This window comes from Globicephala melas, chromosome 2 (assembly GCF_963455315.2).
Source record: "Globicephala melas chromosome 2, mGloMel1.2, whole genome shotgun sequence".
In the NCBI taxonomy this organism is placed as follows: domain Eukaryota; kingdom Metazoa; phylum Chordata; class Mammalia; order Artiodactyla; family Delphinidae; genus Globicephala; species Globicephala melas.
Genome location: NC_083315.2, coordinates 85,276,747 through 85,290,922, shown reverse-complemented (window position 1 = coordinate 85,290,922; position 14,176 = coordinate 85,276,747). Strand labels below are relative to the sequence as shown.

Sequence of the window (14,176 nt, the reverse complement as noted above, 5' to 3'; positions counted from 1 at the left end):
AAGCTAGTGTGACATGTATTCCTGTCCTCCCTTACACCCAAGAGTACTGACTAATTTATCAATTTTTTTCATATCATTGGATATTCTTTAGAAGCATGGTTTGAAATGCTGACATACTTTCCATCACATGGATATATCATAATTTATCTATTATTACCTTATTAATATTAATAGTATTCCCGTACTACTGATAATTTGGGGGGTGTTTCCAATTATTTACAATTAAACATGTCTTTTTTTTTTTTTTTTTTTTTGGGCCGCTCTGAGCAGCTTGCGGGATCTTAATTCCGCGACCAGGGATTAAACCTGAGCCCACGGCAAAGAAAGCTCCAAGTTCTAACCACTGGACTGCCAGGGAATTCCCTGTCATGTTTTTTTTAAGCCTCAACTGTATAATCAAACTTCATCTTTGTGAAGACTACATGCAGAATTCCAAATGTGTGTACAGCATAAAAAACAATGGCCCAGACCACAAAAAGTATATTGTTTGAAAATCTGTTCTTAAAGATCCCCAACATTTTGTTTGTCAAGCCTGTGACTGAGACAACAGTCTCAGAATAAAACAACCTATAACCTCCAAGTTCCTTATATGTACAATGAGTGATAAGTGAATGTCTTAGTATTAAACACACAAATCCCTGAAGCTATTTTTTGCCCCTGTCCTATATTAATCTACTTCTTTTTCAAAGTGTATATTCTATTCATGTCCATTCAAAAATCTTTTTAAAAAATGGAACTGTTATATTTTAATTTGCTAAACCATGTTCTAAGGTTCTTTATAACATACATGACATTTGTCTGATCTTGTTAAAGTTGTGACAAATAAGAGATTCTGTAAGATATCCTATAGCTAAGGCTCTTCTCTCTCCCCCCAAAATGTAGAAAAAAAGAAATAAACTTCTAGGGCATTAAAACAGCTATTTATTAAGACAAGAATAACAATAATAGTAAACATTCATTCATGAATCACAACTATAAACCTGACTAGGTGACTATAAAGAGGCTCACATTTCAGTAATACATCTAACCAAGTAGAATTAGTCTACCTTTTCAACATTTTTTTCTAATAATAACATTTAAGTTCAAATATACAATACCTATAAGAGGAACTACTAAAGAATAATTTTTGGTATTACATCAGTCTGTCTTAAATCCTTTCTAAATGATTATTAGAAGTACCAATCAACTTCATGCTAGAATGGCTGAACTGTGGAATTACAATACAGTTAACTTATCTATCAAGGGCCTTATTAACTTAATGAACGGCACTATAGTTATTACTTATTATTATTAATTGTTACTATTAACACTATCGTATATAAATCTGTAAAATTACCATTGGATTAAAAGACATTTACCAGTACCGTCTTCTACTTCTCCATTCACTCCTATGCTTAGAAAATGCCTGCTTCTGCCTCAAATAAAAGTCAAAAAGCTCTTAGAAATAAGAGGTCAAGCCTATTGAATTAATTTCATGTTTCTTCTTTTTTTTAACCAACTTAATTCTCATTTAGCTCTTGGGCACAAATCATTATTTACTTTTTTCGATAAAACAGTATAGTTTTGGAAACAAATTTTTACTTTTTCCAGTGGTATCCTAACTACCTATTTCTACTAGATTGGGCAAGAACAAGAAGTGATTTAGGGTATTAAAATTTATCAACAGACAACTTATAAAATATATACTGAATATATCTGTAGTTAGGATACTCATGGTTCTTGTTAACATTTTGACTAAAATGAGGTGATGGCAAACTTTCCAAAAAACAATACATTTTTTAATAAAAAAGAAGTTTCCCTAAAACAGCAAGTCAATTCTGACTCTTTAAATTCTTAAAAACAAAAAAACAGAAAAGACCCAGGCAAATAACTATTAAAAAACAAAAACAACAACTTTTCTTTTGGCAACATGTAAGCATGAAATGGCAACCAGCCCTCTTAATCTTTTTTTTTAAACATAGTGGCTTAAGGAAATGAACTAAGGAAGTAAAAACTAAATTAATATGATATCTATGTAAGAGAGATATGGGGGGAGGACTATTTAACAGAATGCTGGAGTGCGGAATTATTATTTAATTGTGTGTGGTAGTGTAAAATCTTACATTTTTTGGTTAAGAAATTTAAAAAAAAGGTTAAAACTACATGTTCAATTTTATATTGTACATGTACTGTAGGCCCTCAAACGCTGGAGAAACACAGCCAAGTTAAATCATGTTTGTTTAATTAAAATCCTTGCAAAAATGAACTGAGTACTTCATGGGACTGTAAGATTCTCATTGTCATTTTTACGTTAGAGACTCACTCATAGTGCTAATAAGTCATGTATTCAAAAAACTATTGCTTAGAAAAGAGATAGGTACAAACATGTAAAAACATTAGTTAGAACAGTTAAAAGAAACACTTCCATAGTTAAAAAATACCTGTAATATAAGTAAACATATAATAAATAAAAATGCACAAAATATTACAAGTAGCATATTCTTAATGGACTTACGGCACTGACTAAAACTGGCTTGATCTGAAGAAACTAAAATGTAAGGCAGAAATCTTAACTATTAGCAAAACTCTGCATTTAACTTTAAGAATTATCAACACCTCTACTATAAATTTCAGGTAATAACAAGCATTTCCCTCTCCCTTTTGCAAATATGCCTTCTTTTAAAAGGGAAAGATTAATTGGAAACGACTATACAAAGATTTACACTAATTCAAAACGATATATTAATATCTTGAGAACTCTCTGGCACTTAAAATATGAGACAGACTTCCCTAAGCAACTATTTCATAACTTTACGATAATGCAGCATCACCATAATATACAAGAACCATGCACAAAAACACCCCCAAATAAAAAGCAAAGCCAAGTTGACGCTAATTCTTGGTCCAGATAATCTTTCTTAGTTCCCACACAGGTAATGTTTTTGAATATCAACTTGAAATGTTAGTGAATTTTTAAAAACCTGTAAATCTGTTCATAAATTAAACCTTGAATCTTTAAAAATCACCATTCAGCTACAGAAATTCGTTTAGTTCTACACTGTTGATATTTTTAACTTTGAATATTGGGAAATTTCTAAGTCAAGATAAAAGCCAATGTGTCAATCCCCTTATACCACCCCACCCGCCAAACCCCAAACAAACAAAAAGCAAAACCTCCTTACCAGCTTTTCTCTTTAAACAAGTAGTTAAACTACTTTTTTAAAGCTAGCCTTGCTCTCAGTTCTCTACTGCACCTTTACCTTAAACCAAAACGGACCCTGGACAAGACTAATTAAGCTGTTTCCAGGAGACTCACAAGTGGCTTTTCGCTGTCAGGCCTGGGAGCAGTAAGGCCTCCTAGTTTTCGGACCCCTCTCCCAGCATTTCACACCCGCTCAATTCAAGTGTGAATAAGAGGGGCCGAGAATGCTGGGCCCGAAAGGGCATCGCCGGGGCCTAGACCACTGCACGGTCCCCAAGGCGGCTCGCGCGGTAGGGAAGAGGGAGGAGGCACAGAGAACCGGGCGCTGGAGGCCAGGGGAAACGGAGGAGGCGCTTGGACTTGGAGCGCAATGCTCGGGACCCCCCTTCGCTGCCTCCTTTACCCTCCCTTCCCCCATGCTGGAGAGGCAGGGCCCGGGCCCGGTGCGGGAAGGGGGAGGAGGTAAACTCGTCCTGTCACTGCACCGGGAGAGGCTGGAAGGAGCACATGTTCAACGGGGAAAGGCCGCGGCCGCCCCGGCCCCTAAAGCCAGAAGCCACCTCCAGTCCCAGAGTTCTGTTCCCTGCGCCTCACCAGGTCGTAGTCCTCCTCATCATCGCACATGAAATCATCCTCCATGTCAGACATCTTGGCTGGGACGGGGGGGGGGGCGGGGGAGGAGAAATTGGAGACAACCTCCTCCCACAATCCTCCGCGGCTCAGAGGCGTCACTCCCAGCTTCTCCTCGCCTTCCCGTCGCTCTTAGAGGAGCTGACTGTTTCCTCCCGGAACAAATGAGCTCGGTTTCCAGAGGACTCGCTCCGACGCCGAAAGCGATTGCACCGTCCCCTCTTCCTGTGAGACGGTTGGTGCCTTAGCAACTAAACCTAGCAACTAGGGAATCCTCGAGTGTTGCGGATCTCGGCTGAGGGGCCTTGGAAACCTTGAGCTCACAACGAGCCGTTTCCAGCCTCCTGGGCAAGGGAACAGTATCCTCCCTTGCCTGGGATTCTGGAACCATTTCATTCTGGTGAAAGTAAGAGGCAGCTTGGGACCAGCAGCCTTTCGCGGAGAAAAGTCTGACATGCCCATCCTATGTGACAGGTAGTTATTTTTGCCATGATTATCGATGCACATTTAGCCCACACATTTTGGTGGGTCATGTGATGTTTGGAAACCTTTCGGCAGCACGATTTACACGTAATGTTTGTTATATTTGTAGTCGGCAAAACGACTCTGGATATCCCAAATTAGTAAAGTATCAATCAATGGAGGCGTCTGAAGTCTTATTCAGTTGTTCAACGAATTATAAACTAACCTTTACTGCCCGTAGGACCGAATTAAGGTAACAGCTAACGACTGTTTTTTTTAAAAAATGCGTTATTGTTGCACAACATCGTTAGTAGAATTCGAAATAAAAAAATGAAATGAAGGGGAAAAAACTGCTTTTCAAACAACATTTTCCATATAAACTTCCAGTTTTGTCCACTTGAATTCACAAATTTTATATAGCTATAGCACAGATATAATTTCAGATTCTTTCTGCACCTAGTTATGTAACAGTATAGGACAATGTATGCAATATATTGTTGACAATGATTATTTTAATGGCATAATAAGCCCTTGGTTGAATGTACCAATGCACCGTAATTTACTTAAGCATGCTATTATTGTTACACATTTTGAATATTGCAACAGTACCACCATTTTAAACAATTCTGGAGCGAGTATCATTGTCACTTTACTTTTCCTTAGGAAAAAGTCCAGGAAGAGAAATTGCAGACTGGATTTTTTTTTTTTCCATTTTGGCAGTTACTCAGTAACTGCTTTTTTTTGTTTGCTTGTTCCTGCGGCATGCGGAATCTTAGTTCCCCGACCAGGGATCAACCCATGCTCCCTGAATTGGGAATGCCAGGAAAGTAAGTACCTGGATTTTTTAGTATTCATTTGTTTTTGTTTTTGTGTTTTTTAAAATAATTTTAAAAATTTTTATTGGAGTATAGTTGATTTACAATGTTATGTTTCAGGTGTACAGGAAAGTGAATCAGTTATACATATATCCACTCTTGTTTTTTTTTAGATTCTTTTCCCATATAGGCCATTACAGAGTATTGAGTAGAGTTCCCTGTGCTATACAACAGGTTATTATTAGTTATCTATTTTATATATAGTAGTGTGTATACATCAGTCCCAATCTCCCAATTTATCTCTCCCCCTTATCCCCCGGTAACCATAAGTTTCTTTTCTACATCTGTGACTCTACTTCTGTTTTGTAAATAAGTTCATTTGTACCGTTTTTTCTAGATTCCACATATAAGCGATATCATATGATATTTGTCTTTCTGTATCTGCTTTCTTCACTCAGTGTGACAGCCTCTAGGTCCATCCATGTTGCTGCAAATGGCATTATTTTGTTCCTTTTTTATGGTTGGGTGATATTCCATTGTAATATGTACCACATCTTCTTTATCCATTCCTCTGTTGATGAACATTTAGGTTGCTTTAGTATATGTGCTGCTGAAGCGGGCACCCTTTTGCCCATTTTTAAATTGGTTATCTTACTACCATTGAGTTGTAAGTGTTCTTTATACTTTTTGTTGTATTTAAGTAATATTTGCCATACCCAAGGGCACTAAGATTTTTCTCTTTTGTTTTCTTCTAGAAGTTTTATGTAGTTTTAATTCTTACATTCAGATTTATGATATAGTTCAAGTTTAATTTTTGTATATACTGTGAGGTAAATGTAGAGGTTTATATTTTTCTGCATATGGATAACAAATTGTTCCAGCATTATTTGTCAAAAAAAATGATCCTTTATTGAATTGTCTTGGCAGTTTTGTGAAAGATAATAGACCATTTAATTCCCAACAGAATTTGACCCTTTAAAAGTATATTTTTGGGCTTCCCTGGTGGCGCAGTGGTTGAGGGTCCACCTGCCGATGCAGGGGACACAGGTTCGTGCCCCGGTCCAGGAAGATCCCACATGCCGCCCCGCTGGGCCCATGGGCCATGACCGCTGAGCCTGCGCGTCTGGAGCCTGTGCTCCTCAACGGGAGAGGCCACAACAGTGAGAGGCCTGCGTACCGCAAAAAAAAAAAAAAAAGTATATTTTTGATAATTTTATGTTATCCTGTATTATGATTATTTTGTATTTATTCTTTATTACGCTGAAAGCTCCTTGAGGACACAATTATTTTACTTACCTCTGAAAGTCAGCATGCTCAGTGAAAGCATGATATATTTAAGCATGTTCTAGCATTCATGACTCCCCAGTGCTGGATTGAGACATGTGGTTACCCCAAACAGGTTCATGATTTGGAAGCTTTCAGAGCAATTACCTTAAAACATTTTTTTTTTTTTACTACATTTATTTAGGCTGAACATCGTATGTTAGAAGGGCAGAAAAGGAGGACTCCTTTTGTGTTAGTCAAGATCTGGACAGGAAACTCATAGCATACTGGAGCGGGGGTGAGGACATTAACTGAAAAGAGTTTCTGAAGGAACTATTTACAGAGATGGGGTAGGGTTGAGGGAACCCACAAGGATGGTGAAACACACAGGGACTAGCAACAGGCTGGAAATCCCATTTCTTGAAGGCTTGAAGGGGCAAAGGGAAGAAATGGTTTTACCAGAGCCTAGCAAGAGTGGGAGCCCTAGAGGATGCACCCTCCGACAGCAGCTGTGGTTATAGGGAAACATAGCTACTGTCACAACTATGGCAAAGTTGTGGTAGGGTGTGTGAACTCGTGTGTGTGATAAATATCTCAACTTCTCTGTTTTACCATCCTCTAATATCTTGCCAGTGACCAACCCCAACCAGAAGCCAGAGGGTAAAGGAGCCCAGGTACAGTCCTTAGAGATCAGCTTCCGGGAGGGTAGAGAAGGGTGAAAAATGGATCCAGAAGTCAAATGGGGGGACTTCTCTGGTGGTCCAGTGGCTAAGACTCCATGCTCCCAGTGCAGGGGACCCAGGCTTGATCCCTGGTCAGGGAACTAGCTCCCACATGCTGCAACTAAGAGTTCACATGCCACAACTAAAGATCTTGCATGCCGCAACTAAGACCCGGCACAGCCAAATAAATAAATATTTAAAAAAAAAAAGAAGTCAAATGAGGAGTAAACAGTATAACATTGTGTCATGCAATCAGCTGTAGCATAAATTACATACTTCACTCAGGGAAGGAACTTTCTCTCCTTCAAAGGCAAATTGCCGACTATCTGCCGTTGTTGGAGCATATCCCTTGATTTTACCAGCCAACCTAAGTGGCTTATCAAAATGTTATTTCTGCCTACATTTAATACCCACTCTTTCCTGAGAGGAGCTCTGATAAATACAGTTTGCATGATCTCATTACATATCCACCTTATAGATTAATGCCCTTGCCTTGTTAGTTGTCCTTTTAATCTGCTTCAGTCTCTTCAGATTAAATAAAATGATGTATGTAGCTACATGGTGTTTACAAAGTACTCAGTAAATGTATCATTTTTAACTAAATCAACTACTCTACTCATAGTATTCCTTCAGAATGCTCTACACTACAATTACATCTTCCATCTCTAAACTTGCGTAGTGGGAATTACAGCAATTAAAGGATAAAGCAAATAAAGGATAAGTAGGCAGGCTAGGAGTTTCCATTTTTTACATTGACTTTGGCCTTGGGAAAATGTCTCTTGTAAAATGCACTTACACAATTTTAGCAATGTTATTTGCCATTTTTGTATCTCTAATGCCTACTCATTTTTATTCCCACCCAAAATGGTGATCATACCTCCCTAGTTTTGTGAAATGAACACATTTGTTTTTTTGTGGGGGGGCTGCACCATATGAGGGATCTTACTTCCCTGACCAGGGTTGGAACCTGTACCCTCTGCAGTGGAAGCATGGAGTGTTTTTTAAAAATAATTAATTAATTAATTAATTTTTGTCTGCGTTGGGTTTTCGTTGCTGCGCATGGCTTTCTCTAGTTGTGGCGAGCGGGGGCTACCCTACGTTGCGGTGCGCGGACTTCTCGTGGTGGCTTCTCTTGTTGCGGAGCACGGGCTCTAGGCGCGTGGGCTTCAGTAGTTGTGGCTCTCAGCCTCAGTAGTTGTGGTTCGCGGCTCTAGGGCACAGGCTCAGGAGTTGTGGCACGCCAGCTTAGTTGTTCTGCGGCACGTGAGATCTTCCCGGACCAGGGCTCAAACCCGTGTCCCCTGCGTTGGCAGGTGGATTCTTTTTTTTTTTTTAACATCTTTATTGGAGTATAATTGCTTTACAATGGTGTGTTAGTTTCTGCTTTATAACAAAGTGAATCAGCTATACATATACATATATCCCCCTATCTCCTCTCCCTTGCGTCTCCCTCCCACCCTCCCTATCCCAGCCCTCTAGGTGGTCACAAAGCACCAAGCTGATCTCCCTGTGCTATGCGGCAGGTGGATTCTTAACCACTGTGCCACCAGGGAAGTCCAGGAAGTGAGGAGTCTTAACCACTGGACCGCCAGGTTAAGTCCCTGAGCGCCCTTTTCAGCAAGACGTGTGGTGCGGAGGCAAAGTAGGGAGCTGACACAATTATACTGTAACTATCTCAGATTCCAGAGATTAAATCTGTTTATCGTTTTTGACTTCTTTTAAATCAGAGCTTTCCCCTATTTCCTTCAGCTTTTTCCTACTTCTCAGAATCTGTACCTATCTTTTCTCTACCCCAGTCTTTCATCCCTACTCTCATTCCTACCCTCAACTAGGGACTTAGTTTGAGACTTCAGCATTCTGGATTCCGTATGAGTTATTAATACTATTACTGCTGCATTATGACTTAGATTTAGTTTTATGGGTTGATCGGAGAATCAAAATTTAAAAAAAAAGCTGTTTCTCATTATAATGCAACATGCTTGGGACTTCCCTGGCGGTCCAGTGGTTAAGACTCCAAGCTTCCACTGCAGGGGGTACAGGTTCGATCCCTGGTTGGGGAACTAAGATCCCACATACCACATGGCACGGCCAAAAAATAAAAAAAATTAAAAAAAAAGAATGCAACAGGCTTAGATGTTATAGGTTGTTTTGACTAGCTCGGTTTTTTCCTAGAAAAATAAATCCTTGAATTATGCCAGTCACCTGAGATCCCTTCCAAACATATTTTTAAAAAAGAAAAAAATCACTTAAGATAATAATCATGATTTATTGAGTTGGGCAACACTGAATGGTTATGACAAGATAAGATGTAGAAAATATTGTCAGGTTTGAACAGCCTTGGTACTATATTTAGTTTCTGGGTCAAGACAGTGAAAAGCAAAAACAACATATAGTTTTTCTTGACCACACTCTGCGTTTTTGTTTGTTTTTTGTTTTTTAGTTCCCCAACCAGGGATTGAAAGTGGGCCATGGCAGTGAAAGCACCAGGTCCTAACCACTGGACCACCAGGAAATTCCCATACGTATAGTTTTAAGTTGGGGCAATTTATGTGCAGTTTACTTTAAGCTTGAAATGCAAACTTCTAATTTCAAAATCAAGTTAATCTAAATTTTTGCTCATCAGATTTCATTTTCTTGTTGGAATGTGTATTATATGCAGAGTTTGTATCAATTTTTATAGTAAATTCTTTTATTAAATTTTGATTTGTCATAATAACAGGACCTTTTTGTTTATGTTTATTGTTGTATCCTGAGTACCTGGATTAGTGCTTAGAACATAGTAGCACCTGATAAACATTTGCTAAGTGAATGAATGCTGATAGAACAATGGATGAAACATGGAATGTAAAGTCTAATGGTGGAGACATAATAGATATAAACATCAATAAATAATTAATGTAATTTCAGATAGCCATAACGACAACAAACCAGATTTAGGGAATAGAGAATGACTGGAGGGGAGGTTGGGATGGTTTTTAAAATCTTCATAACAACTCCATGAAGTAGGTATTTTATCTCCCCTTTAAGGAGGAAAAATTTCAGACCTGCCCAGGGTCACAAAGTTAGTAAGTGGTTGAACCACGTTAATCCAAGTTCATTAATGTATTCCTTCATTAAACATTCCTTGAATGCCTGTTAGACACTGAACCAGAGTCTATAAAACCAGAATAAAACAGTTCCTACCTTCAAGGAGCTTATAGTCCTATAGATCTGTGCTGTCTAATACAGCATCCCCTTCTTTCTAGTTGGAATTGAGATGTGCTGTAAGTGTAAAATATGCACTGGATTTCAGAGAATTCCTAAGAAAAAGTAAAATAGCAATAACTTTTTATACTGATTATATTTTGAAATAATATTTGGACATATTGGGTAGAATATATTATTAAAATTCATTTAGCTTTACTCTTTTAAAAATGGTTATAGAAATTTAAAATGACATATTTGTATTGTAGATTCTGATTGAGTAGGCCTGGTCGCCAGATTCTGCATTTCTAATAAGCTCCAGGTGATGCTGATGCTGAGGATCACACTTTGAGTAGCAAGGCTCTAGACCAGATAGATAAGGAAACACACAAGTAATAACAGTCCTGGTATGATAATTGCTATGACTGGGCAATAAAGGTGCCTAGAGGCATTGTTGTTGTTTTTCACTCTGCAAAACTGCAGCCTATATTCTGTTAAACTCTGCAGCCTATATTAAAACTGCAGCCTATATTCTGTTAAAACTGCAGTCTATATTCTGTTAAACCATTTTTGCACACTTTCTGTTCCTTTTATATTGCTTTATAAAAGATAAGCATGCTATGCTTAACTACATAAATATATATTTCTCTGAATCATGAGTGTATCTTTTGCCTTTATTTAAATGATTATATGCTAGAGAGATGTATCTATTGTATATACAGGTGAATAAGGAACATACGGCATCATTATAAATGACATTAAATAAGTATAATATATTATTTACCATAATGAGAAAATACCCAAAACAGGTTACTGAAGTAGATTCTCCCAATTGTGAACAATATTTTTTGATTATATATAAATCAAGATAGAAAGTATTTTCCAGAAGTTGTACAGACTGAACCACAGAAATAACATTTTTTTCAGATAAATGATCTGTGATCTTAGAGACTTAGTTTTTTAAAAAATAAATTTATTTAATTATTTATTTTTGGCCGCATTGGGTCTTCATTGCTGCGTGTGGGCTTTCTCTACTTGCAGTGAGTGGGGTCTACTCTTCATTGAGGTGTGCAGGCTTCTCATTGCGGTGGCTTCTCTTGTTGCGGAGCACGGGCTTTAGGCGCACAGGCTTCAGTAGTTGTGGCACACAGGCTCAGTGGTTGTGGCTCAAGGGCTCTAGAGTGCAAGCTCAGTAGTTGTGGCGCACGGGCTCCGCGGCATGTGGGATCTTCCTGGACCAGGGCTCGAACCCATGTCCCCTGCATTGGCAGGCAGGTTATTAACCACTGCGCCACCAGGGAAGCCCGAGACTGTTTTGAAGGTAGAGGAAGGGACAGGGAATAGGGAAAAATTCCTGGAGGAAGTGATTACCGCAGGCCTCTCACTGTTGTGGTCTCTCCCTTTGCGGAGCACAGGTTCCGGACGCGCAGGCTCAGCGGCCATGGCTCACGGGCCCAGCCGCTCCGCGGCATGTGGGATCTTCCCGGACCGGGGCACGAACCCGTGTTCCCTGCATCGGCAGGCGGACTCTCAACCACTGCACCACCAGGGAAGCCTGAGGAAATGATTTTTAAGCTGAGACGTAAACATATGTAGGAGTTAGCTAGGTCTGTGGACCTGTAACACTCACACTTTTACTTTTTTTTTTTAGGCTGCACCTTGCGGCGTGTGGGATCTTAATTCCCCAACCAGGGATCAAGGATTGAAACCAAGCCCCCTGCCTTTGGAGCATGGAGTCTTAACCACTGACTGCCAAGGAAGTCTCCTACTTTTACTTTGGATCAAGTTTTTGTTTTGTTTCATTTTGGTGTTTGTTTTATTTTTTTGCTACAATATTTTATCTGAACAGAGACTAATGTCAGTTGAGGAGAAACAATATCAAGTTTGTTAATTAGGTTTCTGTTTAAGAATCTATCAGCAAAATAAATATTAAAAAAGGGAATCTATCATGAAATACTATGTTTATAATTTAGACTCTAAACCTTATTGTGTGTCCATATGCAAAAAATAAAGAACTGAGAGGTTCAAGATTTTTGAAAATAAACATTCTGTAAAATTTAGACATTAAACATTTTCACTATCAGATATATCTAATAAGAACCAAAGTAGTATTTTAAAATTGGCAAAAGAACAATACTTTTTCACTTCATAAGGGTTGTTGGGAAGATTTAAAGAGATAATAATATATGTGAAGTGCTTACTTACATATAAGGAAGCCTGGCATAAGGAAGATAGTATAAGAAAGTAATGTTAATTTTAGCTTTTGGTTTCTATTTGGGGTTTTCTAGTAGTTTGAGAATAGGTTATTTTAAAAGCAGTGTTTTATTAAAATTACAATGTATACATTTTAATTTGTGGACAAAAATTACTAATTGTTTCAATAATTTTTTTTAAGCATACTTCACTGGGGTCTCATCAGAGGTCACACATTCAGAGTAGGCTGGGCTAGGAGTCTAGGACCTGGGTTTTGATTCCAGCCCTTACTCTTTCACTTTGAGTCCATCATTCAAAAAAGGGAGTTTTACTAGTTGCTCTATAAGGTGCTTTCTAGTCTGTATCAGTTTTGCTGAGACTGCAGTAGAAATGGATACAAGATCCAAATTAATGATTTGCTATCAGGTTTCATTTAGCAAAGTTAATATTTGGCCATCAAATACACATTTAATAGAAAATATTCTTTTATGAACCAGAGTGTTCATAGTCACTGTTTTCTTTCTTTCTTTTTAAATTAATTAATTAGTTTGTTTATTTATTTATTTATTTATTTTCTCTGTGCTGCATAGCTTGCTGGATCTTAGGTCCCTGGTCAGGGATTGAACCCAAACCTAGGCCCCCGGCAGTGAAAGTGCCGGAAAGGAATTCCCTGGCGGTCCCGTGGTTAGGACTCGGTGCTTTCACTGATGGGCCTGGGTTCAATTCCTGGTCAGGGAACTAAGATTCCGCAAGCCTCGGGAACAAGCAAACTGTGTGAAATGAGTTTGTTTGGGACGATTTAAAAAAACACAAAACAGTATTTTCAGAGCTTCAAAATTTACTTATTTTTCAATGACCATAAAAGGTATGTTAGAAATATATCTGAATGAAAAATGTTCTTTCCTTTTCCATATTTACTGATGTTCCTAAAAGTTTTATATATTTTCTCACTTAAGTTCTCTCCACATTCAAACCTATTTACAGAAGTGACAATGATGTCTCCTCTTACTCAAGAGTAAATCACAATAAGCATCCTACTGGGATTTATTGGGGTTCAAAAAGAGGAGATATAATCGCTTCACTTGAAAGTGATAAGGAGGGACTGAAATAATAGTGAGAAAGTAGCCCTGAGACCAGAGTAACGTTGGTTCCATGTTGTTTCATTTACAGTAATAACTCAAGGATGTGCCAAGGGGCTGCAACCCTTTTAGCTTACCTTTGCTACTGTCAATTCACACTTTAGCCTTCATTTCCCCTTTCCCCTTCCCCAGCATACACATATAGAAGTTCTGCAGTGGCAACTTGTTGAATGTCTCTGGGGTATGCCTGTACCCTTGGTGTTTTGGGCATGTTGGCCTAAACTTCCTCAACTAGGAAACCTTGGGATAGGTGTATTGGTAGCTGGCTTCACTTGGGTTTAATCTGAGCATTCTGAGGTACAGAGTACACTAGAGAGTTAATAGACCTGAAATTTAATTCAAGTTTTGCTACCAATTAACAGTGCGACCTTAGGCGAGTCATTTTACCTTTCAGTCATTCATTCAGTTCATCTTACCTATTGATTAAAAACCAGTGTGCCAAGTACTGTTCTAGGTACTGGGGATACACAGTTCCTACTCTCAAATTGCTTACCTTCTAGTGGTAGTGATGGTGGAATTGGTGAGACAGACAATAAATACATAAAATAAATACGCAGAACTTGTGAGAACAATGAAGGAAAGACAACA

At 38.4% G+C, this 14,176-nt stretch overlaps 1 protein-coding gene and 1 long non-coding RNA gene across 3 annotated transcripts in view; one reads left to right on the top strand and one right to left on the bottom strand.

Moving 5' to 3' along the window:
- COPS2 (COP9 signalosome subunit 2) overlaps window positions 1–3,893 on the bottom strand; it is a 31,930-nt gene extending 28,037 nt beyond the window's left edge. For both annotated transcript variants that reach the window (XM_030842882.3, XM_030842883.3), the window contains exon 1: window positions 3,776–3,893. In XM_030842882.3, coding sequence (XP_030698742.1) covers window positions 3,776–3,829 — 54 coding nt within the window. In that variant the 5' untranslated portion in view covers window positions 3,830–3,893. The remainder of the gene's footprint in view (window positions 1–3,775) is intronic.
- Window positions 3,894–3,939: 46 nt separating this feature from the next.
- On the top strand, window positions 3,940–12,794 carry LOC138842582 (uncharacterized). Its single transcript, XR_011377287.1, has 4 exons — window positions 3,940–4,285; window positions 4,404–4,526; window positions 4,937–5,100; window positions 11,908–12,794. It is a non-coding gene; the product is annotated as an uncharacterized lncRNA (long non-coding RNA).
- Window positions 12,795–14,176: the final 1,382 nt, after the last annotated feature.